This window comes from Miniopterus natalensis, chromosome 14 (assembly GCF_054644295.1).
Source record: "Miniopterus natalensis isolate mMinNat1 chromosome 14, mMinNat1.hap1, whole genome shotgun sequence".
Taxonomy (NCBI): Eukaryota; Metazoa; Chordata; class Mammalia; order Chiroptera; family Miniopteridae; genus Miniopterus; species Miniopterus natalensis.
Window position 1 is genome coordinate 39,886,792 of NC_142094.1, and position 25,999 is coordinate 39,912,790.

Below are 25,999 nucleotides of genomic sequence, written 5' to 3' on the forward strand. Positions count from 1 at the left end.
AAAACACTAATTTTATTTGCATATAAAGTTATAAAAATGTCTCTTTATGGCAGTAATTCTCATAGATCAGCCCATTTCATCCCAAAAGATCAATTTTTGAGTTCCATAATGGACTATTCTCCAGACAGCCTTTCAGTCCAGTGAAAAAGCTGAGATAGAAAGCATGTGGGGTCTAAAGACCTGAATTCAAGATCTGGTTCCGCCCCTCATTCTGTGATCTTGAGTAAATTGTCTGAATCTTGTTATTTTCACATATAAAATGCATCAACATAGCTAACATGCCCACCATGAAGTACTATGGAGCAATTAGAAGCAACATATTAGAGCACAGAGCAATGTGGATGGATCTGAAAACATTGCTTTGAGTGACATAAGTGACCAGCAGAATGAGAACTATAATAATCCCATTTATGCAAAATCAAAACAACCACACACAATGTATCATGATGCTGATGTAAATTAAAGAAATCCAATGTGTTGTAAGGATTGTCTATGAGAGAAAGAGAGTGCAAGTGAGTTGGGAGATTAAAAGGGAGAAAAAAATAAAGACAAGAGGGGCCCCAACAAATAAATAAATAAACAAAATTTTTAAATGGGAAAAAAATGCTTCTCTACCTTTCTAACGAGATTATTCTAAGGATCTGATGAGATTATGTGTAGGTAAGCAAAAATTAATTTACTGCTTCCATTGTGATCTCCACATTGAACAAATGAGCTGAACAGAGGCAAAGATTCCCCATCACTCTTCACCAGGAAGAACATGGTAAGGGCAGGGCCCAGGAGCCTTGCCTTCAGCGTGTGCTGGTGAGGTGACATCAGAGCTCTTATGAAGGAGGGGCAGCCTCTCCCCAGCTTCTGGAGACACCACTTTAAGACACAGCCAGGAGCAGAAGCAGGCTCCTTGCCATGGACTCGCTGTGCATGGCCCACTTGGGCCCTCGGAAGAAGAGATCCAGGCAGATGGGCGGCTCGATGGCTTCCCCACCTCAGGACATCAAGTTCCGAGACCTGGTCCTGTTCATTTTGGAGAAGAAAATGGGAACTACCCGCAGGGCCTTCCTCATGGAGCTGGCTCGAAGAAAAGGATTCAGGGTTGAGAATGAGCTCAGGTAGGACACCACTGATTTCGTTTGTGAATCAATTTTGTGAACAGCTCCTTCAAAAGCCAAGGAACCTGTGTTTTCTCCTATGTAGGGAAGAGGCGATGCTCCCTTTGGGAGGACAGGTTTGAAATCAAGGAACAAATCTGAGCCAATTAGTTATGGGAAATAAGATGAGTGGATATTGAATACAATTATATTGAAACTAGTTAGCATCCAAAAATAAGGTACAATTTTTTTTCCCCTTTCAATTTTATGAGATGAGGTATCTAAAGCTGATAAACAGAAACCTAGTTGGAAAATTCAATCCTGAAACCACTCAGTTTCATTCTTGACCAGTTTGAACACAAAACACCGCTGAGTTCAATAAAAGAATTCAGCTACTTTGAGGCAGAAAGAATGCTTCGGTGGCTTTTCTCTTGAGCTAAACATCTAGCTATACTGAGGTGACCACTGTCTGTGACAGGCTAGGAGGATGAGTGACTGTAGCTGGCTCACCACAGACACCCCAATGTGGCCTTGATCTTGCTTTTTCAAAGATCAGTCTGAGTGGGGTTTGTAGAGATGCTAGCTAAAGGCTCAGGCACAGCCCTGTCCCAGGGTGGTGGCTCCCACACTGAGTGATGGGGTGGATGGCATAAGAGGAGCTAGCCAAGCTGGCATTGGGCTGCCTGGCCTGGTTCACTTGCAAACCCACTCACATCCCAGCAGTTGCCTTATTGCTTTTCTAACTGGTATATAAGCTCTTCGCTGGTCTCAAACAGGTGGCAAGTAAACAAAAGGAAATCCAAAAGTAAATAGTATTAGAACCGTGACACAAATGGCTCCAATCAGAACCAGCAGGGGGCCTGCAGTGACGAAAGAGTGGTGACTAACACAATCGATAGCTTTCACAGCCAAAGGAATAGGCTATAGAATTTTTTCTCTCTCCAGGGAAAACTATAAGGATTCTATGTGAAAGTAAATTTGCATTTAAAAAATAGTCCTTGATGTTTAAAAATAAAACTGCCAAGCCTTTTCTGCTGAAGAAATGCCAGCTTCAAATTGCTTGTGAAAAGTCGATAATCAGATGTGATAATGTTCACGAGACCTATAATTCACATGAGAACAGAAACATTTGCAATGGCACAGAAACATTTTCTTTTTTACTAAATAAAGTGCCCTGTTCAGAAATTCCTGAGTCTTCCGTGGTCTCTGTCCCCTCTCATTTCTCTCTATATGGTCTTCTTTGTCCCCTCTCTGCCTCTTTTTTCTCTTTAATCCCTATCTCATTAGTGATGTGAAACCCAAAACACCATTTGGGGGCTTAACATTTTTTCTACGAAATCTTCGATTTCATCAAATTGTTAAGTCTGCCTAATTTTACAGACTTACATAAAATGCTGAAATTAGGAAGGGAAAGATGACATAGGCAAAGAGACCAAAAATCAGAAATTAAAACAAAAAGAAATAGAAAAATCAGAAATTAAAACAAGAAGAAATAGAAAAAACAGAAATTAAAAGCCTTAGCATACACAGAACTGCTTTTTCTGTGGTAAAGAAATTTGGCAAGGGCCAGGCAGGAAGGTGAGAGCCAGATGGTTGAGGTACCACTTACACAGAAAGCTCTCTGTTGAACGGTCCATACCTCCAGCAAGGGCTGACTAGTTTGGTTACAGGCACAGCTACAAACACGTACATGGTGGCTGAGGCAGGTACTTGGGGAAATGATGGAGGCAAGTTTCTTCTTCTGGCAAGAGGCCCTAGAGGCTGCGCTGTGCCCCAGGTGCCTGCTGCCAGGGACCAAGCCCAGCTGCTTGGGCAACAGAGGAAACTGGTGCATGGTGAGCAAACTGCTGCTGTGCATGCGATGGTGGCAAAGTTCCCAGGCTGGCAGCTCAGCAGACACATTAAATACAAATGTGTTCAATGGCACAAAAATAAACCACAGGAAGTAGAAGTCCTAACTCTCAAACGGAATTTCTGTGCTTAGACATAAAGGCTTTAATTGGAAAGGACAATAGAAATCATTGTAGGGGAAATCTCTAGATAAGAAATAGAGAGACCTCAGATTCTGGCTCTGACCCTTCTCAGCCACATCATGTGGGGCAAGGCCCCCCTCTCTCCTCTCTGACCTTAGTTTCCAGATACATGGTTTAGTCTATCTGATGTGCTCACTGAATTCCATGATGGATGTCAATGGGCTTTGATAAATTAAAAGTTATGCAAATGTAAAGTGTGATTGTTTTCTTGTTAATCAGCTGGCTCCATTGACCTTTACAGAAAACCCTAAGGAGAGGGTTCTTTCTCCTCAGTATGAACTAGGTCAAGTGATATAAACAATAGAACAAAGGCAGGAAGGAAACCATCAAATGTTATAAGTGGTTATTTTGGGGGAGGGGGAGGAGTAGTAGGGAAGGATTATGGCTGCTTTTATTCTCTGTGTTATCCAAATTTTTTACAATATACATATATTTTATTTTTTATTTTTTTCTTTAAATATATCTTTATTGATTTCAGAGAGAGGAAAGGAGAGGGAGAGAGGGAGATAGAAACATCAATGATGAGAGAGTCATTGACCAGCTGCAGCCCACAACACGAGCATGTACCCTGACCGGGAATCGAACCCCGATCGCCTGGATCCTAGGTTGACGCTCAACTGCTGAGCCACGCCCAGCCGGGCTACAATATACATATATTTTAAAAATGAAAATAAAAGCTGATTTTTAAAAGAAAGGATGCTTCTCAATAGTGAAGACTAGCTATGCCTGTCCTTTCTGGTAATTAAGAATCAGAGCAAGAGGAACGAAGGAAAAAAGTATGTTCCGAAAACAGGCAGCAGCCTTCGTGGTTCCCGGCACATTCTTTGGCCTCTGGAAGGACTGAATTTGCGGGCAGATCTGGTTCTTACTTCCCCTGGGCCTGGCGCACAGCTTAGAAATGGCCACCTGGGTGCACGGAGCCGGCTGGCACTGTTTTATTCTCCTGCGCGTCCTTCTGTGTTGAAGAAGAAAGAGCCGGGGCTGGAAGGGTGGCTCCCCAGGGTGGTGCCATCCAGCAGCTTAACACTTGCTGAGTTTCCCTGTTCGAGCAGTAGAAATCCATCAAATGACACTTTTGTCCTGCCCAGACCTCCATAATTCATCTACAATGGTACCTTTGGAAGGCATTGTCTTCAAAAACAGCAAGGCAGACCATCACAAGGAAGGCGTTCAGTTCATGCCCGCTCTGCACATTGGCCTGGTTCTGGAGATGCAAACTAGAAGACGTGAGCCCTGCCGGCGAGGAGTTTACAGTTGGACAAGGGAGTCAGCAACTGTAGCTTGGTTATCATCTAGAATTAAGAGACCGTAATATATTTTCCAAGTAGGTACTGGTCTTCTTTTTTTAAAAAAAATAGCATTTTCCTGCCCAGCCCTTCACATTCAGCCTTCTTGTGTTATTTTGGCTTAGTTTTATCTACCCCGCCTGCCTGCACTTTCCATTCATTTCCTATGTCACATTGGAAATGTGGCTTGGGCCTCAGTCATTATCCCAAACTATTATCTCCAGCGTCCCAAGGAATCTCACCTTGGGAAACCCATGGTTTTTCACCTGAATGTTGATTAAAAAAAACTCTCTCTAACATGGTTTCTAGCAGCATAAGGCCATGTTCCCAGGATGCCCTCCTCCCCCCCCCCCCCCCAAAAGTGCCTGCCTGAGAAAGCTCAAGGCTGCCAGGGGAAGGTATTGTTGTTCCAGCCAAAACCTAGCAGCAAGCAGATGGGCCCCTGAACACCCTCTTGGAGCAGTTGCTGTAGAAATCTTTAAGTTATAAACCCTCCCTTTGCCTCTGAGATGTAAATCTTCCAACCACCCCAAACGGTCTTCTCACAGACCAGAGAGTTGGCTCTTTGAAAGGCAAGCATTCAGGGAGAGAAGTCCCAGTCCCATTCTCTGCGGGAAGGCAAAGGCGCTAACTTGCACCACTGCCTCCTGTCCTAAAGATTCAAGAAATTTGTTTCTCCTCTGAGTAAGCACCAGCTAGCAAATCCAGGTGGCCTGGTCACATGGACCGACTCCCCTCATTGCCCCTCAGGGCCTTTCCCTTAACACACCCCAGCCTCTGAAAGGTCTCCTGCCTTGTTTCCTTGAAGTTGAACTCCAGTCATGCTGGATGGTCTTCCCTGCTGCGAAAGTTATTACTAAATAAAATCTATCCTTGTAGCTCTAACTAGTGTCCAGCTTTGTTTATCTTTGACAAAGTCCCATCACTTCAAATTCATGGTGTCTGAAATCAAAATATTAAAAATTGTTGTTTGCAAAATAACTGAATCCCAGATGAAAAAGATGCTACCAGCTCTAGAACTAGCTCATCTCTAGGTCCCTTCCAGGTCTAATATCCAAACACGTCTTCCCTGGTTTTTCTCTATTTTTTTTTCTTACTCTCCCCCCCCCCCCCGACCTCGAACCCCTTCCCCCTACACCTCTCTATAAGACCTAAGGCCCCTGGAAACCCTCTTAGAGGAGAGAGCGCCCTCCCTGGCCCACAGGTGTGATCCGTGGCCTCCCGCTTGGCCTGTTCTTCACCCCACCCAGTAACCCCTCCCTGGCTCCAGGAGGGCAGGGCGCCTGCAGGGCCATCACGCACACCTCACCCTTAGGCCTCTCACAATTTCCTTACACACAGTAGGCTTCAGGAAATATTTGCTCAAAAGAATGATTTATCTGCTGGCTACGGAACCAGCAGAGGAACTTGTGATAACCAAGGTTAGCTTTAGTAATTGAAATTTTTTTCTACAATATATCAGTATTACTTCTGTAAGCAGCAAAATGATAAAGATTTCATTTTTATAAATTCAAGAGCATGCAATGTACACGTTGGTCCTGCTCTGGTCCAAATTACTTGGTATTTTGAGATTTGTGGAATTTAAATTAATGGAAATGTTCATAGTACTATTTAAGAAGACCAAAAAAGTAAGGCAAGGCCCTATCAGTCTTAAGTCTGTCAGGGTTGGAAATAGAAACCTGTCTTTACTGCTTCAATTTTTCTGTTTCAGGGATTCTGAAAGAGATCAGTTGCTAAGAAAAATTGGCAGGAGGGTTTTTAAACTGTAAACAGCTCAGCTGAGCTATAAATTACTATTTAAAATCATTGCTTATAAAATAAGCCCTACATCAGATGGGAAGAATCAGGAACGACCTTTCCAGGGGGGAAAAAAACAGTTTTAAAAACAAAGATAAAAACCGGGGAAGTCAGATTGGAGGCCCGGCTCCTGTCAAAAGGGATGGCTGCCTCTTTCTCCAAGGAGGGTTTTTCTAATTATACTGAGAGGCAGGACCAACTAGGAAAAGAAAGAAGAAAAAGCCAGGATATAGGTATCAGAGAAAAAAAAAAATCAGAACTAAGATTTATGAGTTAATTCCGTAACTCAGGGCTTTCCAGGCATCTGAGTGCCACAGTTAGGGTTCTTACATGCTTTACCATAATGTGCTATCATACACTTAATGTGTTCCTAAACTGTATTGTTAAAAGTAATTTAGCTTTGTCCTAAGGAGTAATGTAAAAACCATAAAACCCATTAAAACCATGTCTGATAGGCATAATTTTAAAATGTAGATATATATAAACACATATGCCTTTTAAATGTTCAGCTGTGTGCCTACTAAAATTATCTGATGTACCTGCAGGGAAATGAGTACCATGTTGGGAAACATTGCTGCAATTGAGCCCAACATCCAGTGTGGAGCAGTTAAAGAAAGATCTTTCTTTCCAGCAGTGTTTCTCAAAGTGGAGTCCTTGAGCTGAGGGTGGGTTTTAAAATATGGGCACTCCCAGGGAGAGGCAGGGGCTATTCTCCCTTTCATTGCATCTGGGAGGGCTTGTGACTGCTTCAACGTATAGTGACACTATTGGCTTTTGAGGCCGAGTTATAAAAGGCCTGGTGACTTCTCTTGTTCCCTGGATCACAGAACCTCACTTAAGGAGTTTGAGTCTCCTCTGAGAGAGGCCCTGTAAAGGTGTCAGGTTGATAGGTGCATTGAGCCCAGCCTCCCAGCCATCCTCACCGAGGTGTCAGACATGTGGAACATTGCACCTCTATCGGGACCACACCAAACGGAAGGATCACAGCCAAGCTGCCTGAATTCCTGGCCCACAAAATTGCAGATATAATAAAATCATTACCCTTTTTAAGTCATTACATTTTGGGGCAGTTGGTACATACCAACAGATAACTAGGACTGACTGACCATGTCAGAACCACCGAGGGATTTTGTCAAAATGCATATTCCTGGGCCCTAGGTAAGATTTACTGAATCTGATTCTCTGGTAATAAGGACTGGCATTTGAATTTTAACCCAGCTTCCTGGGTGTCTCCAGTAGACACTAGAATTTAGAAACATTCCTTCCCTGGCTGGTGTGGCTCATTTGGTTGGGTGTCATCCTGTGCACTGAAAGGTTGCTGATTTGATTCCAAGTCAGGGCAGATACCTTGTGTGATCCCCAATAGGGGACGTGCTGGAGGCAGCCAATTGATGTTTTGTTCTCACATCGATGTTTCCCTCTCTCTCTAAAAATTAATAAAAAATCTTAAAAAACAAAAAAACAGAAACATTCCTTTAGAGCCATTGATTGATCAGTTCATTTATTCATTCTACCAGTGGTCTACCTATTGACCATTACTATGAATCTGGCCATGTGCTGGGCACCAGGCATGATTCTAACCCAGACTGTCAAGAGGCAGATTATAACACTCCCCTCGCCCTCGGACACCAGTGAGCACGAGGAGAACATTTCAGTCCAGCACTCGTTGCAGAAGACCCTGCATGTTTGCCCTGTGGGAAGCTGAGGGACAAATTCTGTCTCAGAACTGCTTTAATTGGCTCAAGGCCTCCCAAACCTAGACCAACACATGAATTAGCCATGGCTAAGAAACTAGGTGCATTTAAGGAACTGAATCCACTGATATTTCCGCAACAGCCATCTCAGCAGGGCCTTGGGGTCTTTGAAAGTTTGGGGCTGGCTGTGTGAGGCCTCCTATCACCTTTTATTATAAGAAGGAAGCCCAGGCCTCAGGGGCAAGGCAGATACTACCTCAGCCCCAGCCCAGGCTTTTTTGTCCTTGAAAATTACATTCATGCATATTTTTTCTCCTAAGAAGAAAAATGATAATAGACGGCTCATGACAGAAAAATACCAAAACAAACAAAACCTCACCGAGGGGTCTAACCACAGTCTAGTAGAACGTTAAGAGATTGCTAGAGTCATGCACACCTGGGTTTGAATCCTGGCTTCATGTAACCTCTGCAAGCCATGTTTTTCTCATCTAAAATTACCTTGCGCACCTTCAAAGACTCTTGGAGGGATTAAGTAAGAATATACAGTTGAGCCTTCATATCCACTGGTTCCCCAGATTCAACCAATCATAGGTGGAAAATAACTTTAAAATTCCAGAAAGTTGATCCCTTAACAATAAAGTATAATAGCTATTTACATAGCATTTACACTGTATTCGGGGCTATAAGTAATCTAAAGATGATTTAAAGTACATATACGAGAGGGTGTGCATAGGTTATATGCAAATACTAAGGTGTGCATAGGTTATATATTTTATATAAGGGACTAGAGCATCGAGGATTTTGGTAAACCAAAAAATACCGAATGAATCCAAGAGTCAATCCAAAAATGGAGGAGAAAAAGGAAGTCAAGAATGAAAGGTAGGAAAAATAAGAGAAAAGAATTCTAGTTTTCTCTTGGATGCCTAGATATGCATCTTGCTCTCTCCCAGTTTCAGACTATTGGAACTGTAAGAGCCTTAAAAATCATTGGTCCCAATGATATAATGCTGACTGTGAAGACTTGTTAAAAACTAAAAATAACATACTTGACCCAGAAAAAATCATCAAAAAGGATAAATATCATTTACTAGCTGTGTCACCTTCAGGATGTCACATAACCTCTCTGTTCTTCAGTTTCCTCATTTTTGAAGTGTGAGTGACATACACTTACTTGGGGAGCTATGTGAGTATTAAACAAGATGATGTGTGTAAAGGTCTTGGACATTGCTGAAACATGGTACCTGCTCAGTGGATATTAGGGAAAAGATCCCGGCCCGTCTTACATCACAGAAGAACATGGAAAGCAACATTTCCCACAGGCTGGTCACTACCTATTAATGGGCTGTGTGATCAAGTGACTGGGAGGTTATAAGCATATCTACATCTATGTCTATTTCTGTTTTGGGTCATGATATAAAATGTATTTCTCACTGTGGGACACAGTCAACCAGTTTGAAAGGCACTAGACTAAAACTCTCTACAAATAAAAATGGAAGAGCTCACCAAAGCCCCATGCAGAGCGCTGGGTGCTACTTCAAGGACTATCCCATCTTCCACAGTCTCTGGACCTTGGCTTTGCACTGACACCACGATCTTGCTAATGTTTAGTTAATGCTTCTTGCATCTCACATGTAACAGGCCACTGTTGCCACACTATTAAAATAGAGAGAATTCCCTTGCCCTGAGGCCTAACTTCTCCGTGCCTGTGGTCGGGTCTAGTATGTGTCTTTCTCCATTAGACGGAATGTTCTGAACACCCTGAGGGAAGAGGAGAGCTTCTGACTCTAAAAGCCCCTTCAGCTGGTAATTTGTCTTACTCTGCAGTGATTCCGTCACCCACATTGTGGCAGAAAATAATTCTGGTTCCGATGTGCTGGAGTGGCTTCAGGTACAGAATGTAAAAGCGAGCTCACAGCTGGAACTCCTCGATGTCTCCTGGCTGATAGAATGCATGAGAGCAGGAAAACCGGTGGAGATGACGGGACAACACCAGCTTGTGGTAAGTGTCCTGGTTGTGATTTCCATTGTCCTTGGCTTGATGGTTAGGACGTGGGCTGTGGAATCAACAGACATGGATTCTCTGCTCACTCTCTGTGTGACCTTGGGCAAGTCACTTGGCTTTTCTGAGCTTTAGTTTCCTCCTCTGTAATGTGGGACAACCATAGTGCCTACTTCATACGATGGTGCTGAGGGTTAGAATAACATACATGCAAAGCACTTAACCAAAAACCTGACCTATATAGTAGGCACTTCATATGTGGTGGCTATGTTTATGAAGGGGTCTGTACACAAATGCTTCAAAATATTGAAGCCTTGGTGCTCTGGCAGCCAGAGAAGTAGAAGGTTCCTATTGTTTTCTTACTATGACCATTCGTAATGAAAAAAATTAAGTAAATTAAGCTCTTAATTCAAAATCCTTCACCAATGTGCTAGAACCCTCAGGAGGAAGGTTCATTTTTTTTTCCTGGAAAATTTCACTGATGGTCCCTTTTCATGTTTTTTTTTCCCTGGTTGCAAAAATAATACATGTTAATTATAACAAATTCAAATATTAGAGATTTGTATCACATACAATTTGACTCTCTTGTCCTTTTATCTATTTTCCAGAGATAATTGCCATTAAATTGGCTCTGATATTGTCTTCATACGTATCTATTACTATTAGTATTGATTGTTATTAGAAGTGGGTGCTTCTGCATTTGTTTAGGTGAGAAGAGACGATTCAGGGAGCCCCAGCCCGGAGCCCCAGGAGACTCCGCCACTTGCTCTGAGAAAGGTCTCTCCGTACGCATGTCAGAGAAGAACCACTTTAAACAACTGCAACCGCCTATTCACGGTAACGGGGCTGTGGACACCCAGAGCCGATGACGGGCGTGCAGCTCCTTCCCCTGGGCCTACAGATTATGAATTCTTCTGAAAAGCTAGGGAAGTTTCCCCGCACTCACCTGCCTCCCCAACCCTGATGTCTGGTTTTTCTTTCTATCAATAATAGGTCTACTTCTATCGTGGAAATGGACAAGTATATTCGGATTATACTCTTTAGAGATGGTAGATTACTATTTATTGAGCGCTGTCATTATTGGGCACGACTCTTGTCAAAGGCAAATATCCTGAGAAATCTAATACTGCAGTTAGTCCAAAGCATAGTAAGAGCAAAAAACATAGTAAAAAGAGCAATAATGCATAAACAGCCTTTGCTGGGAAACCAAAAAGCTGAGAGATGGCAGGCCTCGCTTCTCGCTTCTCTGATACTAACAAGCTCAGGGAAGCCAATTCCTCTCTGAGCCTCAGTTTCTCGTCTGTTCAATTAGAAAGTAGCTAGGTTATCTCTAAAGCTCCACCCAGCCCTGAAGTTTGGCAGTTGTGTGGACAAGCCCACAACTGCTTGTCCTCCAGCAAAGGATCAGCCATCAGGTGATAAAACATGCAGTACTGTGTCGAATACAGAACTTCTCGTGTCTAGCCTTCTAGCCCCCTGTGTGCGAGGGAGGCCAGGAAATTGCAGCTACTGGGCACCATGAGCAGGAGGCCTCACAGCTGCAGCCACTTCCTCCTCGGCTAGAAGAGCAAACCTGCCCTGGCCTCAAATGACCCTGGCCTCGGTCTGTGCACCTGTGATTACACCCATGGTTCCACCCGCCCGTGTTAAGTGCTGACTGTGTTTTATATACAAGCTAAGAAATGGGATACCCAGTGATCAAGGCAGAATCCTGGCCACAGGCTGGTGGGAAAGTCAGCAAACAAAGAGGGAAGAATCAGTAATGCGGAGTAATGACTAGTAGGATGCAGTGAGCATGAGGTCATGCTGTAGTTAAACCATTCCTGAACGTCTAATGGCAATGAGCTCCAAGTCTCCTTACAAAGCACCCTGTGGCCTGTCTTTGCAATTCAACTCCATTTGTCTAGCAAGGGAGGGGTGCCAAGGTGCTGGAGACCCAATCCTGACCTTCTGGGCAGAGGGCAGGCAGCATTCCAGTATCAAAGGAGAGCGAGAGGCATTTGCAAGCAAGCACTGGCTCAGGGGCTGGGAGGCAGGCCTTGTTTGACTCACCTGGTTTTACCCTTCAGGATGCCTTTGAGGTACTGGCTGAAGACTGTGAGTTTAGGGAGAATGAAGGCTCCTATCTGGTATTCGCAAGAGCTGCCTCTGTACTTAAATCACTGCCGTTCACCATCATCAGCATGAAGGACACAGAAGGAATTCCCTGCTTGGGGGACAAAGTGAAGAGCATCATAGAGGTAAGAGGGAAATGTGATTTGTCACACCTCCTAATAGGTAGATAGGTAGGCAGGGGAGAGAGAGAGAGAGAGAGAGGGGCGGGGGGGGGGAGGGAGGAAGGGAAGGAGGGAGGAAGAGAGGGAGGGAGGGAGGGAGGGAGGGAGGGAGGGAGGGAGGGAGGGAGGGAGGGAGGGAGAGAGAATAGATTTTTCTGTCAACTATGTAGATGTATTCATGACTTATTTTCCTTTCTCTCAAAAGATCAGATAGGTGATAGATGAAAGATAGATAAATACATGATTGATAGATAGATAGATAGATAGATAGATAGATAGATAGATAGATAGATAGATAGATAGATGATAGAATCCATAACCAATATTATAACAGCTGGAGATATATGGGGCCAGCTAAGTGGAAAAAGAGCTCTCCTGTATTATTATTAATCACAGTAAAGATTCAATTGACTTAAAAGCTCAACAGCAGGGAATGGTATGACTTCAGACACAGGCTGGGTGAAGGACCTCAGTTCCATCAGGGACGTCACCCTCCAGAATGGTGGTGGGTGTAACAGGCAGTGGAGTAGATTCTGCATCTCTGCATGGATATTGCAGATAGAGAGGCAGGGGTGAGTATTTATTTACTTAATGATGTGGAAGGATTCCCCAGCAAGGCAAGTACCCAGGAGTATGTTTCAGTATAGTCAAGTGCAAAGTCAATTATTCAAGATAAATAATCTTAACTCTATCTAGAGGAGGGAAGGTGGCTCTGAGCCAGACAGCAGAAGGGCTTGAACTTTGGGTTGGCTTTTCAATAGGTCCCCAAGTAATCCACTCACAAGAAAAGTCTTTGTTTCAGCAAGTTCATGCCCATTGAAAAGAAATTATCACAAATATTTAGACCCACTTTGGTCAGTGAATATTCTGGTGTAGTGTTCTGTAGATTTGGGCCAGAATCATTCTATACCTTTGTTCCTGAGGATTGTAAAGCGATACTTGGGAATATAATGATCTGGGATTTTTGCATTAAAAGGAAGTGCCTTGTTTTCTCTGGATAAGCTAGAGAAACACCCACCACACAACAGGTGTGCATTTTATGAAAAGTGAAGCTATTAGACCTGTGAATTTGCACATCTTGGACTGTGACTGTCCAACATCACTAATTTAAAATATTTTCCAACTGTCTATGCAGGAAATTATAGAAGATGGAGAAAGCTCTGAAGTTAAAGCTGTGTTAAATAATGAACGATATCAGTCCTTCAAAGTAAGTGATTTTACATACATTTCTCAAAAAATGTTTTTTCAGTTAATCCTATCACTTATTCCAGGTGGTGGTATTAGTCACCTTGGGCTGCCCTAACAAAATGCCATGGGCTGCCCTGGCTCTTTGGTTGGAGCATCATCCTGTACAACCAAGGGTTGAGGGTTCAATTCCTAGTCAGGGCACATACTCAGGCTCCATCTCCAGTTGGGGTGCATTCAGGTGGTAACCAATCGATATTTCTCTCTCACATTGATGTTTCTCTCTCTCTCCCTTCCTCTTTCTCTAGAATCAATGAAAAGTATATCCTTGGATGAGGATTTTTTTTTTTTTTAAATGCCATGGGTTGGGTGGCTTAACTAACAAATATTTCTTCTCTCCCAGTTCTGGAGGCTGGAATTCTTAGATCAGGGTGCCAGCATGGTTGGGTTCTGGTTAGGGCTCTCTTTCTGGCTTGCAGGTGGCCTCCTTCCCAACGTGCCCTCATATAACATAGAGAGAAGACAAGTTCTCAGGTTTCTCTTCTTATAAGGTCACTAATCCGATCATTATAGCCCCACCCCCATGATGTCATCTAAAGCTAATTACCTCCCAAAGGCCCCTTCTCCAAATACCATCCCTTTGAGGGGTGGACTTCAGCATATGAAGTTTTTCGTTGGGTGCAATTCAGTCCATAGCAATGGTCTAGGAAGCAGGTGCCTAAACAAGCACGGGTGCTGGAGCTTATTGCCACACTATGACGAGATACAAATTATCTTGCCTTCCTGGAGTCTGTCACTCATGGGGACAAATATCATGGGGACATGACAACCATAGGACAAAACAAACCTGCTCTTAAAGAGCCAACCTGTGTTGGAAAGCTCCTTGTGCTTCTTTGTCTACTTTGAAGCAGGGTTCATTACCTCCCAATGTTTCTTACCTTGGAATTGCAGAGACCCCTGCCAGTCCCTTCAGTTCAGAAGTGACGCACAGGCCTAAAAGGCAGCGGTGGACAGGAGCCGGGCTTGGAGTGCAAACAGACCCGGCTTGAGTCTGGGCTCTGCCACTCACCAGCTGTGCAACGGTGGAGAATTCATGCAGCCCACATGCACATCCCTCTTTAAATTGTGAGGATAAATATGCAGAGCATGGGTGTGTGTAAGGGACCCTTGGCAAAGGAAGTGTGGATAGGGATAGCTGTTGTCACATGTGGACAGCACAGGCCATCCCATGATCCGATTACAGGGCAGCCCTATGCAGATGCCAGAACCTGCCTCCTCATGTCTGTTTCATGTATCAGGAAAGGACCCTCCTGAAACAAAACTCTCTCTAACAAATTACTATCACCCACCCACTTGTCATATTCAGGAGAAACTGGGTCAGGCAGAGATTTGTTTACACTTTTTCTTAATCCCTTGACCTTGAAAAGGATCGCTTCATGGTCATGACTATGTTAGAACTGAAGGCATGCCTTTCCTTATGTTCCAGCTTTTTACTTCTGTATTTGGAGTGGGACTGAAGACATCTGAGAAATGGTTCAGGATGGGTTTCAGAACCCTGAGTAAAATAAAGTCGGATACAACCCTGAAATTCACACGGATGCAGAAAGCAGGTAAATCGTGTCTCCTAAAAATCTCTCGTTGTTACCGTAGGCTGGGCAGGTCGTGGGAGAGCTGTATGTCAGCTGAATTTCAACTCTAATCCCCATGAGCTGAGTTGCTTGTTTGGCCTCTTTTCATGCTATGGTTAAAAGCAAATGCGTTTGGAATCAGGCAGCCCTGGATCCAAATCCTGGCTCCAGCTATGTGATCTTGAGTAAGTTTGTTAAAATCTCTGAGCCTAAGTTACTTCATCTACAAAAGGAAGGTAACATTGGTACTTAAGTGGGAAATAAATCAGATAACGTAGGCAAAGTCCTTAGCGTTGTGTCCGACACAGAGCAAATAATGCTCTTTGAGTGCTGGTTGTCATTCCTTTATGTCCAGATGTCAAACCAGGTTGCACTGTTGATCTGGTTCTTAGTGAACTGACTCTTTGGGTCCTGGTTGGGTAGGAGGCATTGGAGAAGAGTAGAGGGAAGAAAGTTGACATGGAGGGTTGGTGAGTAAAGCACATTTGAATAATGTTGTTGCCTGGCATAAGTGTGGATCTATTTTAGAAAGAGTGGAACATAAGGACATAGAAAGGAAACAGTGGAAATCCAGACACAGGGTTGAACCACCCAATCAGACTCATTAATCTGACAAGAGAAGACGGTGCTGACACAGGCATCCTGAAAGCCTGGTGAGGCCTCCTGGAGACTGAAAGTGGCTTGGTCACTTCCGTTTAGGGAGGGTCCTGCTAAATGTTTTTTAAATGAAGAAATGCCGATACACAGTTAAAAAAATTGTATATGTTTTAAATATTTACTTTTAACATGCAATAGAAATACAGCTTAATTGGGATTTGAAAGGGCATCATATACACAGTCGTGACCCCTATGGCTTCTGAGTTACAAAGAATGATGAAGTTTTCAACATTTTTAATAATATGAAAGAAAGGGGATCTTCTACAAGGAGAGACTAGAAATAAAAGAAAACAGCTATCTTCTGTTTAAGTGATGAAAAGAAACAAGCAACAGGAGAGGAAACAAATGAAATCTGGGTGGCTCACATTGATGCCGCTATAGAAGACCCCTACTCACCTTTTGCCAAGTTGCTAACCTCTGACAGCCTGAGGGGAAAAAAAGACCCAGTATTTATATTCTTGGCTCCTGAAAGTACACACTTAGTAAGAGTGATGGATACCAACCAGCTCTAAAGATGCCATTAAAAAGAAATTTACATAAGTATTAAACATAAGTAACAAGTGGCTTGAAATGATAGAAAGGACTCTCAGCACAGAGAAATTTTGGGGTGACAATGTAGTGTTTAACACAGATAAAAACCCTTATCAAGTTACACCAGAGGCTCTCAGGATCTAAGCTTCCAATTCCCCAGCTTTGTAAGCTGGAATTTTCTTTTCCTATTGGGCTCTTCCAGGCAGTGAATGAAGCAGCTGTTAGTCACTTAATCAATTTGTGATGGCCATCAGACTGTTCAATACTTGTGTTTTATGTAGAACTCTAGGAATGTCTTTCTATCATACTTATAGCTTAAAACCCGACTACATGTATCCCTTTAGCAGCACTACAATGAATGGAATTGTCGATGGGAATAGTTTAGAATACGACAAAGTGTAAGCTAAATAAGCCAACTGAACATGTTGAAAGTATGATCAGATGGAAAACCTGGTTCAGTTGTACTTAGTTGCACTTGGTTTTAGCTCCCTGAGGCTTGAGGACTCACATGCCACATCGACCTGGAACAGCCAATGTGTGAAATATTGCAGCACACATAACATTACTCAGTGTATTGTTTCTTGTAATAAGTTATCCTTCCCAGCCATGCCAAAAAGGAAAGCAAGAAAGTCAATAAAGTTGCCTTCCCACGTGTCAACAAGTTATTAGAGCCTCTGCACATTCATTCCGGATATCTGCACATATCCTTAAAGAAATTGTTGTTAATCGTGACTTTTGCTATATGTACATCCTGAGTAAACACAGGACTTTTATGGTTCCCAAGTGAGTTGCAGTTTGACTATCAGCCATGATGAAATATTTTGTGTGAATAAAAAATCTAATGGAACATTGCTTTTTATTTTTTCACATTAACAAATTATGTATTTAATTTTATTAAATTGATTTTTTTTTTCTAGTTAGGGCACTTAACATGAGATCTACCCTCTTAGTGGTTTTTCTCCATTGGTATAATAACTTATTTCCTATTTGTGTGCATTTGAGTTCTTTCCAGTTTTGCATAGCTGAAACTTTGGACCCATTGGGCAGCAACTCCCTTGAAGCACTGCTTTAGAGATCAAAATCCCAATGTACAAAAATGTGCATATTGCAATTCAAAAATATGTGGCTTGCCTGGCTGGGTGTGGCTCAGTGGTTGAGCACTGACCTAGGATCCGGGAGATCTCGGTTTGATTCCCGGTCAGGGCACACGCAGGATTGCGGGCTCGATCCCCAGTGGGGGGCGTGTAGGAGGCAGCCGATCAAGGACTCTCTCATCATTGATGTTTCTATCTCTCTCTCCCTCTCCCTTCCTCTCTCTGAAATCAATTAAGATACACACACACACACACACACATATATTTAAATGTGACTTTACAAAAGGCAGAGAGAGAGAGTTTTAGGACTGATATAAAAAAATAGTATTCTATAAGCAGTGTGGTTTGGTGTTGGTCACAGTTAACAGATGTATTAGTGTAAATATCATCTTCTCTTGGTCCTGCCAACGTGTTTAAGCAACTGTCCTCATTTAGAGATAACATGTGATGTTTGGATTTGAGAATTTTGTGCCCATGATGTTTAAGCCGAATGGCCTCCCTACCTCCGCCCTCCCATGATCCTGGAGGTGAGAAATAGGAACCCATAGTCTTGCCCCACATCTTTCCAGAGGGCCTGTGATGGGTAAAACTGCAAGGAAATAGACTTAAGCTCATCAGAAGCAAGAACTTTGGATGCCCCCCTCTTTTTTGAATGGGGTTGAGAAGAATTAAAACCCACTCTCTTAGCAATTTTAAGTACATCACACAGAACTCATTCATCCTGTGTATCTGAAACTTTGTAGCCTTTGATGAACGTCTCTCCATTCCCCACCCCACCCCCAGCCCCTACACTCTACTTCTAAGAGTTAGATTTTTTCAGTTCCACATATAAGTAAGATCATGCAATATTTGTCTTTCTGTGTGATTTATTTCACTTAGCATTACATTCTCCAGTTCATCCATGTTGTTGCAAATGACAAGATTTTCTTCTTTTTTAAGGCTGAATAATATTCCATTGTATGCTAATTAGCTTGATTACGGTAATCATTTCACAATATATGTATATCAAAACATCACATTAGAAACCTTAAATATATACGATTTTTATTTGTCAATTATACCTCGATAAAACTGTCCAGACAGATTTTATGATCAGGAAATAGCTGCCTCTGGAGGTATCACAGCCTGCCATTATCAGAGGGGTTCAAGCAGAGTTTGAACGACTCCCTCTTGGGGATCCTGGGTAAGAGAGCAGTGCCTTGGACTGAAGGGCCATTTGTTGTCCCTCGGGATCTGTGAGTCTGCTCCCTGCACCTCTGCTCACTTCTCTTCCAAAGCTTCATCCCAGCTCTTGGAGACAAGGCTTCCATCTCCTTTTCCCCTGCGCCCCACACCTCCCTCCATGGGTCTGTGGGAAACACCAAGTCCTTAGACAACTCTTCATCGTGACAGTCCTGTCTGAGCTTTCACTTACTCGAGGTGGTCAAAGAAGCAACAAGCCAGACCACCAAAGACGTTTCGCGCCTCAGATGCAAATCTACCCTCTTCCTAGTCTTGACCTTAGCTTTTAAATTCATCTATCACCTCCCAGCCCAGGACCTTCCCATCCCAAATCTCTATGCATTGTCTTCTTTGAATAATAGGGTGCGGCTTACTGATCAAGAGGGCTGGTTCTTCCATAGGAAGTTGGATTTGAACCGCTTGGTTTCTACAGGGATGTACAAGGCTGTCTCTTTCTTAGGAAATTGTGAGCCTCTCAGTCAGAAAGCAAAGAGCCATTGTTACCATGAAAAATTCACAACCAAGAGAACAGAAATAATTGGCATTGTTGCCTATAGCCATGCCAGCTGTATGAGGGAGGGGCCAGAACCCCTTGCCACTGAGGGCTGGTCATCTCTCCACTGACCTGTCCAATGGCCACTCAGGGTTCCTCTATTATGAAGACCTGGTCAGCTGTGTGACCAAGGCCGAAGCAGAGGCTGTCAGCGTGCTGGTCAAAGAGGCCGTGTGGGCATTTCTCCCGGATGCCTTCGTCACCGTGACAGGAGGATTCCGGAGGTAAATAACGAGGGTTGCTCTTGCCTCCCCTGCTCTAACACCTTCAGTGGCTCCCTATGTTCAGAAATTCAGGCTTTTTAACATGGCACAAAAGGCCTTCAGTGCTCTGGCCCCGGCCTCTCTCTGTAGCCTCGTTTCCTGCACCTCGCGTTCCTCAGCAACCTCAAATAGCTCGTCATTGTCTGCACACACAGGGCTGTTTCTTGCGTCTGTGACTTTGCTCAGCCCGACCCTTCTGTTTGCATTGGCTTTCCTCAAATGGTTACCTGGCCGATTTCTTTTCATCCTTTAAGATTCCATTCAAATGCCACCTCCTCCAGAAAGCCTTCCTTGACTCCCTCCTCCCAATGCTGGGCTAGGCATCCCTTCTCAGTGCTTCCTGGACAGCTGCCAAATAACATGTTTGTACTCGTGCTTTTCCCACCAAGATTTTAGAGCTTAGTGCTCAGTGAGAACCAGTGCATGGTGCCTGGTGCAAAGTAGGCACTCAAAAATATTGGTAGAGCCAATAAATGAATGAATGAACTCCCCACAGAGATGTGTGCAGTTGGATTTTGAAGGCTCTGTTTTCAGAAACAGGTTCCTTCCCCCTCACACCCTCCCCTCTCTTTTTGGCTGTCTTACATGGTGTTGTTGGCGATTCTGGCAAGCTGGGCCCTTAATCTACGTCATAATTCTAAGGGCCTGATCTTATATTATGTGCATATAGTTCTTGGCTTGCTTGTTGTCATGTATATGATCATGTGTGTGTGTTGGGGGTGCACATGTGAGCATGCAGAAGAAATAATCTTCTTTGTCATTTTTATCCCCCCCACATGATCATATCCATGTATGATTTTTTGATTTTTTTGTGTGCCATAAATTTATTTTGCAAGGTGGGAAGTTGTACAACCAAGGACATATATATTTTTTTAATGTCAGGAGCATTTTGTGTTGCAAACCTTAAGCATAAGGCATAAAAAGAAAGGTGGCCGTTAAAAGTTGAGAGCTAAAAATATAACTTATTTCCATTTTTCTACTGTTTTGCAATCAGGGGTAAAAAGATTGGACATGATGTAGATTTTTTAATTACCAGCCCAGGAGCAACAGAGGAAGAAGAGCAACAACTTTTACCTAAAGTCATGAACTTATGGGAAAAAAAGGTAAGAGGAGAGATCGACAGTGAATGTTTGGCACTCAAGCGTTATATTAATGCCACTGAACTTCGCACACTATTTATCTCACAATCCTATAATGACTAATCAATTCCCAATTATCTGCAACAGCTGACAAGCAATGAGATGCACCCGCATACAAACAGCCTGGTTTTTTGTTCACGGTCGATTTGTTCTTAAAGGGGTGAGGCAAGTTGCTGAGCACTGGCCTTGGGTCAGAAGCTGGGGGCAGATTCTCTGGCAGCTCTGGGGTGAACTGGCCTTGGCTGGGCCTCTCTAATCTCCAGTTTTCTTGGCTTCAGAGTGAGGATAATACACAGGCCTTGGCTTCCTCTCCGAGCGTGGTCAGGTGGGCTCACAGCACAAGGACAAAACGCACCCACGTTCTGCTGGACTCCGTAGAGCCGGGTGTAAAACCGAGGACCTTGTCCACTGAGGACCCGTCCTGACGCCTTTCTGTTTGTTTTCAGGGATGGCTTTTATACTGCGACCTTGTGGAGTCGACGTTTGAAAAATTCAAGTTGCCTAGCAGGAAGGTGGATGCCTTAGATCATTTCCAAAAATGCTTTCTGATTTTAAAATTGCACCACCCGAGCGTGGACAGTGGCCAGCCCGACCTGCAGGGAGGAAAGCCGTGGAAGGCCATCCGCGTGGACCTGGTCATGTGCCCCTACGAGCGCCGCGCCTTTGCTCTGCTGGGCTGGACAGGCTCCCGGGTAAGCGCTGCCTGGGGCAGCCCGGAGCAGTGACAGTGGCCGGGGGGCGGGGTGACAGGAGTGTGGACAGTGCCCAGAAACCTCTAAATCGGGCATTCCACCTGCACATGGTCAAGTGAGGCAGATTAATTTAGAACAGTGTGGTCCCTGGACCAGCCACATCAGCCTCACCTAGGAGCAGGTTAGCCGTGTAAATTCTCTACCCCACCCACGCCTACTGAATCCGAAACTCTGGAGGTGGAGCCCAGCAAATTTGTATTTGAAAAGCCCTCAGATTGATCCCAAAGCAGCTGAAGTGTGAGAACCACAGAAGCTGAGAAAGCAGCATGGTGGCTAAGAGCACAGATTTGCCATCCCAGACCTGGTCAAAGTCCCTGCACTGCCTCTTAGCAGCTGGGTGATCCAGGACAAGTTCTCTAGGTCCTGTAAGTCTTAGTTTTCCCAACAAGAAAGTGTGAAGCTGGCAAAGCCCTCAGCACACGCCTGGTACACGGTCAGGCTGGCCAAGCGGCAGCTCCCAGCTCTGGTCATTTGATAGTCACAGAGATGGAGCCCCTGATTTGAGTCTCATTAGCACTGCTCCACCCTCCGAACTAAGTCCCCCACACTGTTTCACTGGTGTCCCAAAGCAGCTGGCTGTTACTCTGAGAGAAATGTGTCCTTGGAGGTTTTTATACAGAAGATGAGTGACATAAACACAAATGAATTGTCCTCAACCTTGAGTTAAATGTCAGGTGTCTTTGTTTTGGGGCTGGAATTATTCCAAGCACCCAGAACACACCTGGCACATAATAGATGCTCAGCAAATATTTGTTGAGTAAACATTATCACTCTCCAAATGAAAGCCATCATTATAATTCCTAACAGTGTATAGGCAAGTCCTCCTGACATTTTAGCACAGAAGTCCAGAATATATCTCTCCCCACACAGAACTGGGGAGCCAGGGCAGCCTCTCAGTACCCCCATTATCCCCTCCCTCTCCAGATTCCCACTATTCTAAGTGCGGTAGAATAGGAGGAGAGTGACCCAGGGCTGGGGAGGAGGCCTTGTGCTAAGCAACACTCAACTACTTTCACAGCCCGGCAGCTACAGCACCCAGAATCTGCTTCACCCCAATTTTTCAACAACCCTGGCTTCCCCTCTGCTGCATTATAAAGGCCTTCTGGTTGGAAAGGCTGTCTTCTCACACATCCAAGTGGTGGTCTAGAAGGGCAGTTCCCAGCTTCAGCCCACTTTCCTGTAGTAAAAAAAAGTTCCTCGCCACTAGAGGGCGCACTTGTCCCTTGTTTTCACCTGATTCCCACATGGAAAGGACAGTATTTCTAGATTTATGCTTCTCAGGAAAATTGACCTCAATGAGAACTTCACTGATTGTCCTCTGCCGGAGCCTGCCGGCAGTCGAGCAGTAACCTGATTGAGGGGGTGAGGATTGGAAAAGAAAGACAAGAGACAGGATGGGATCGGGAGGGCTTCAGTACGTGACTGAGCCCCGAGTTTATTTTTCAGCTTGTACTTATAGCACACTCAATGCGGAAGCACATAAACTTAGTGATCCTTGCCCAGTTTCTGCTCTCTGTCCAGTTTCTTGTTCTTACATGCCCATTCTTGTCATGTACATACATCATTGGTAGCTGGGACATGCTACATGCCCATTCTTGTCCCGTTCATACATCATTGGTAGCTGGGACATGCTGCACTTCTAACCCAGCCACGGTTCCTGGACCAAGGTACTTCCTCATACAAGCATTGTTGATACTGGCCCCATGCTGAGCTACTCCTCATACAAGCATTGTTAATCTTAAGCTTAGCCAAGTCCCTAAGGAGGGGGAGCGGGGGGAGCAGGGCGAGTGCTAGCACCGCTGCCCACCACTCGGGTCAATGCCTCAGAGATTTCTCTCTCGATGACACTAGGGCAAGCGGGCCTCCCGGGTCTTTCTCCCTGGGCAGCACCTCGCCCGGCGGGTCCTTCCCGGGGGGAGTCCCGCCGGCTCCCCACAGTCCTCCTGTTCCAAGGCGTTCCTGTCCCCTAGCTGAGGCTTCAGGTTTTGCTCCCTGAGGCTTCAGAGTCCACCTCTGATCATAGGAGATGCTACCCTGGGGCAGGTGGCTCAGACCATCAGTTTTACAGAATCTCATATGAGAGGATGTTAGAGCCAAAGGTGACCTTCCTCAAGCTCTTCTTCCATCATCCTGTTTGACCAACCAAGAGTCAGAGAGGCTGGGTGACTTGTCGAGAGATGTACAGCCAGATAGAGACAAAATCCAGGCTGGAATCTGCTCTCCTGATTCCCCATCCTCTTTTGAAATAGTGATATTCCAAATTAAAAAACAAACAAAAACAAACCCCAACAATTACTTAACCAGCATTCACCCTACACTAGATATTATTCTGAACAGAATCCATTTTGTGGAATGTTTAGTGTTGAGATCGATATTCCATTTTAGGGATTTAGATGTCTCGAAACCCATAATACTGAAGACATTCTAGACTTGATAGTAACCTATTTTATCTGCCTTTGTCCAGCAATTTGAGAGAGACCTCCGGCGCTACGCCACACACGAGCGGAAGATGATGCTAGATAACCACGCTCTGTATGACAAGACCAAGGTAGAGTTGTCTCCCTCAGATGGGCCACTTTGACCCTCACCCCCAAGGCTGGTCCCCTGAGCACTTCTCCTGAACTGATTTTAATGTCCAGTTTCAGTTTCCTTTGCCTGGAGTGTCCTGTTCCCACAGATCACAGCCAAGGGCTGCTGGAAAGACCCTGATGGGAGCACAGCCCCCCACCTGGCCAGGAATGAACCTCAGGGGTATTGGGCTCAAAGGTGATGAGCTTGTAGGGTCCCCAGAACCAGTCCAGCAGTGATATTAACTGAGTTTAGTATATCCTCGGTGTTTGCAGCAAGGAACTCCAAAGAAAACCAAGGATCCCCCAAATCACAAATACCACTCAAGTACTCCTCAGATATAGCGTTGTGAGTGACCACTTAGGTAATTAATGAGAACCTACTGCAAGGAGAGCAACAGAGCCTCCCTGAGACACTGCCGAGCGGTCAGTTAGGCTCACTCACCAGCCATGTTACTCATTTGGCATGCTAGCCTTGCAAAGGCCACAATTCAAAATCACGCATCAGCTAAATGAGAAATTACTGTGTCAATTATAAAGAGTTAAATATTCAACTGTTAATCCACAAGGGCCAAGGTCTACTGCTCTTACAGTGGTCAAGGACACTAAACTAAGCTCTGAGGGGAAAGGAGACATAAAATAACTAGAAGTAGTAGTCTTTGCCCTCTAGGAGCTTACAGTCTAAATAAGATGTATTTAGTTAGAGCTATCTCCATTACAAGTGTCAGAAACCCAATCAAAAATGCCATGGGCACAAGAGAGGAATCTGGCTTGTGTACTGCAGCATCCAGGTGGTATTGACTTCAGGTGTGGCTGCATCCAGGCGCTCAGGCAGGTTTCCCTCAGTGCTGGTTTCATTCTTAGGCAGGGTTTCCCCCTGAGTCCCATCCTTCCAGCTTAGGTGCTCCAACAGGGAAGAGCCTCTTTCTTAGTAGTTCCAGCAAGAGCCCGAGCTGATGCTCATTGGCCAGGCCTGGACCATGTGCCCATCCTGAACCCACTACTGTGGCTCTGATGGGCCAGGCTTGGATTATGTGCCCCTTTTTAGAGGTGAGATCAGCCCCACCTGACCCTCGTGGACTGAGAGTGGGTGTTGGTGAGGTTCCCAAAGAAAAATCAAGGTGCTCTTGTCAGAAGAGAGGGCTGTGGATGCTGGTGGGATGTTGAGCACGAGTGGAGGCAGATTCACATAACCCTACTTAGGAATACTTACAAATTGACGTATAATAAATAGTTCAACATAATCGAGTCTCTCCCATGTACCCCACTATGGGATAGAAGAGAAGTGGTGTTTGGTCTTAAAGAGAACACGGGGTGGGAGCCTGGTGGGGGTGAGGGCAGTGTGGAAGGCCAGGAGGAGAACCCAACACACGTAAGTATCCAAATCTTGCTACTCTTCATTACCTATAGCAACAGTACTGAATTTTGGCTGCACATTAGAATTGCCCAGAGCTTTTAAATAGATTGATGACCAGAACTCTTCTGAGATTCTGCCTTCATTAGACTTGGCTATAGCTCAAGCTTCAATATTTTTTTTAACTTCTTCAGGTGGCTCTAATGAACAACTATGGTTAAGAACTACAGATCCACAGGAAAAAGACCAAGTGCCTTTAGCTGAATATATAAGGCTGTCATAATTTCACCTTAATGTATTAAGTGTCATGTTTTGGGGTGGGAGAATATAAAAATTACGGAAGTGGGTTAAGATGACTTTTAATGCTCAGAAGCATGGAATTCTGTTTTGTCAATAATTCATTTTGATAAGATAGTTTTACTAGTAAAACTTTCACTATGTTAGCACTGAGATGCTTAACAAAAATATCTGAATGCACCTATTTCTTGTTATGCTTTCAGAGGATATTTCTCAAAGCAGAAAGTGAAGAAGAAATTTTTGCACACCTGGGATTGGATTACATTGATCCATGGGAAAGAAATGCTTAGAAAAGTATGTTGACATTTTAAATTTTTTCAGGTTAAATAAATATGCTTCATATTTTAGTTAGCAATGCCTTAAGAAAGTTGGGGATTCCTAAGTCTTACTGAAATGCAGATTGCTGCTAGAATAAGTTGTTTTGGAAACATGACAAGGCACCGCCTGGTAATGGGTTATGCTCTAATAGGCCATTTGTATGACCATTGCTTACAATTCACAATGCATTTTGCCATAGAAACAGTGTTGTAATTGGTGGCTCCTTTCCAGGGAAGCTCACCGAAGCCCACTTGCCCACAGTGTAGC

General features: G+C 44.2%; 1 protein-coding gene across 1 annotated transcript; it reads left to right on the top strand.

The window, feature by feature from the left end:
• The first annotated feature begins 906 nt into the window (after positions 1-906).
• DNTT (DNA nucleotidylexotransferase) lies at positions 907-25,704 on the top strand. The gene is made up of 11 exons (XM_087824153.1): positions 907-1,109; positions 9,723-9,897; positions 10,606-10,734; positions 11,967-12,137; positions 13,309-13,380; positions 14,845-14,968; positions 19,134-19,266; positions 20,300-20,408; positions 20,891-21,136; positions 23,661-23,744; positions 25,618-25,704. The coding sequence occupies exons 1-11, from the start codon at positions 907-909 to the stop codon at positions 25,702-25,704; spliced, it is 1,533 nt and encodes a 510-aa protein (XP_087680279.1).
• Positions 25,705-25,999: the final 295 nt, after the last annotated feature.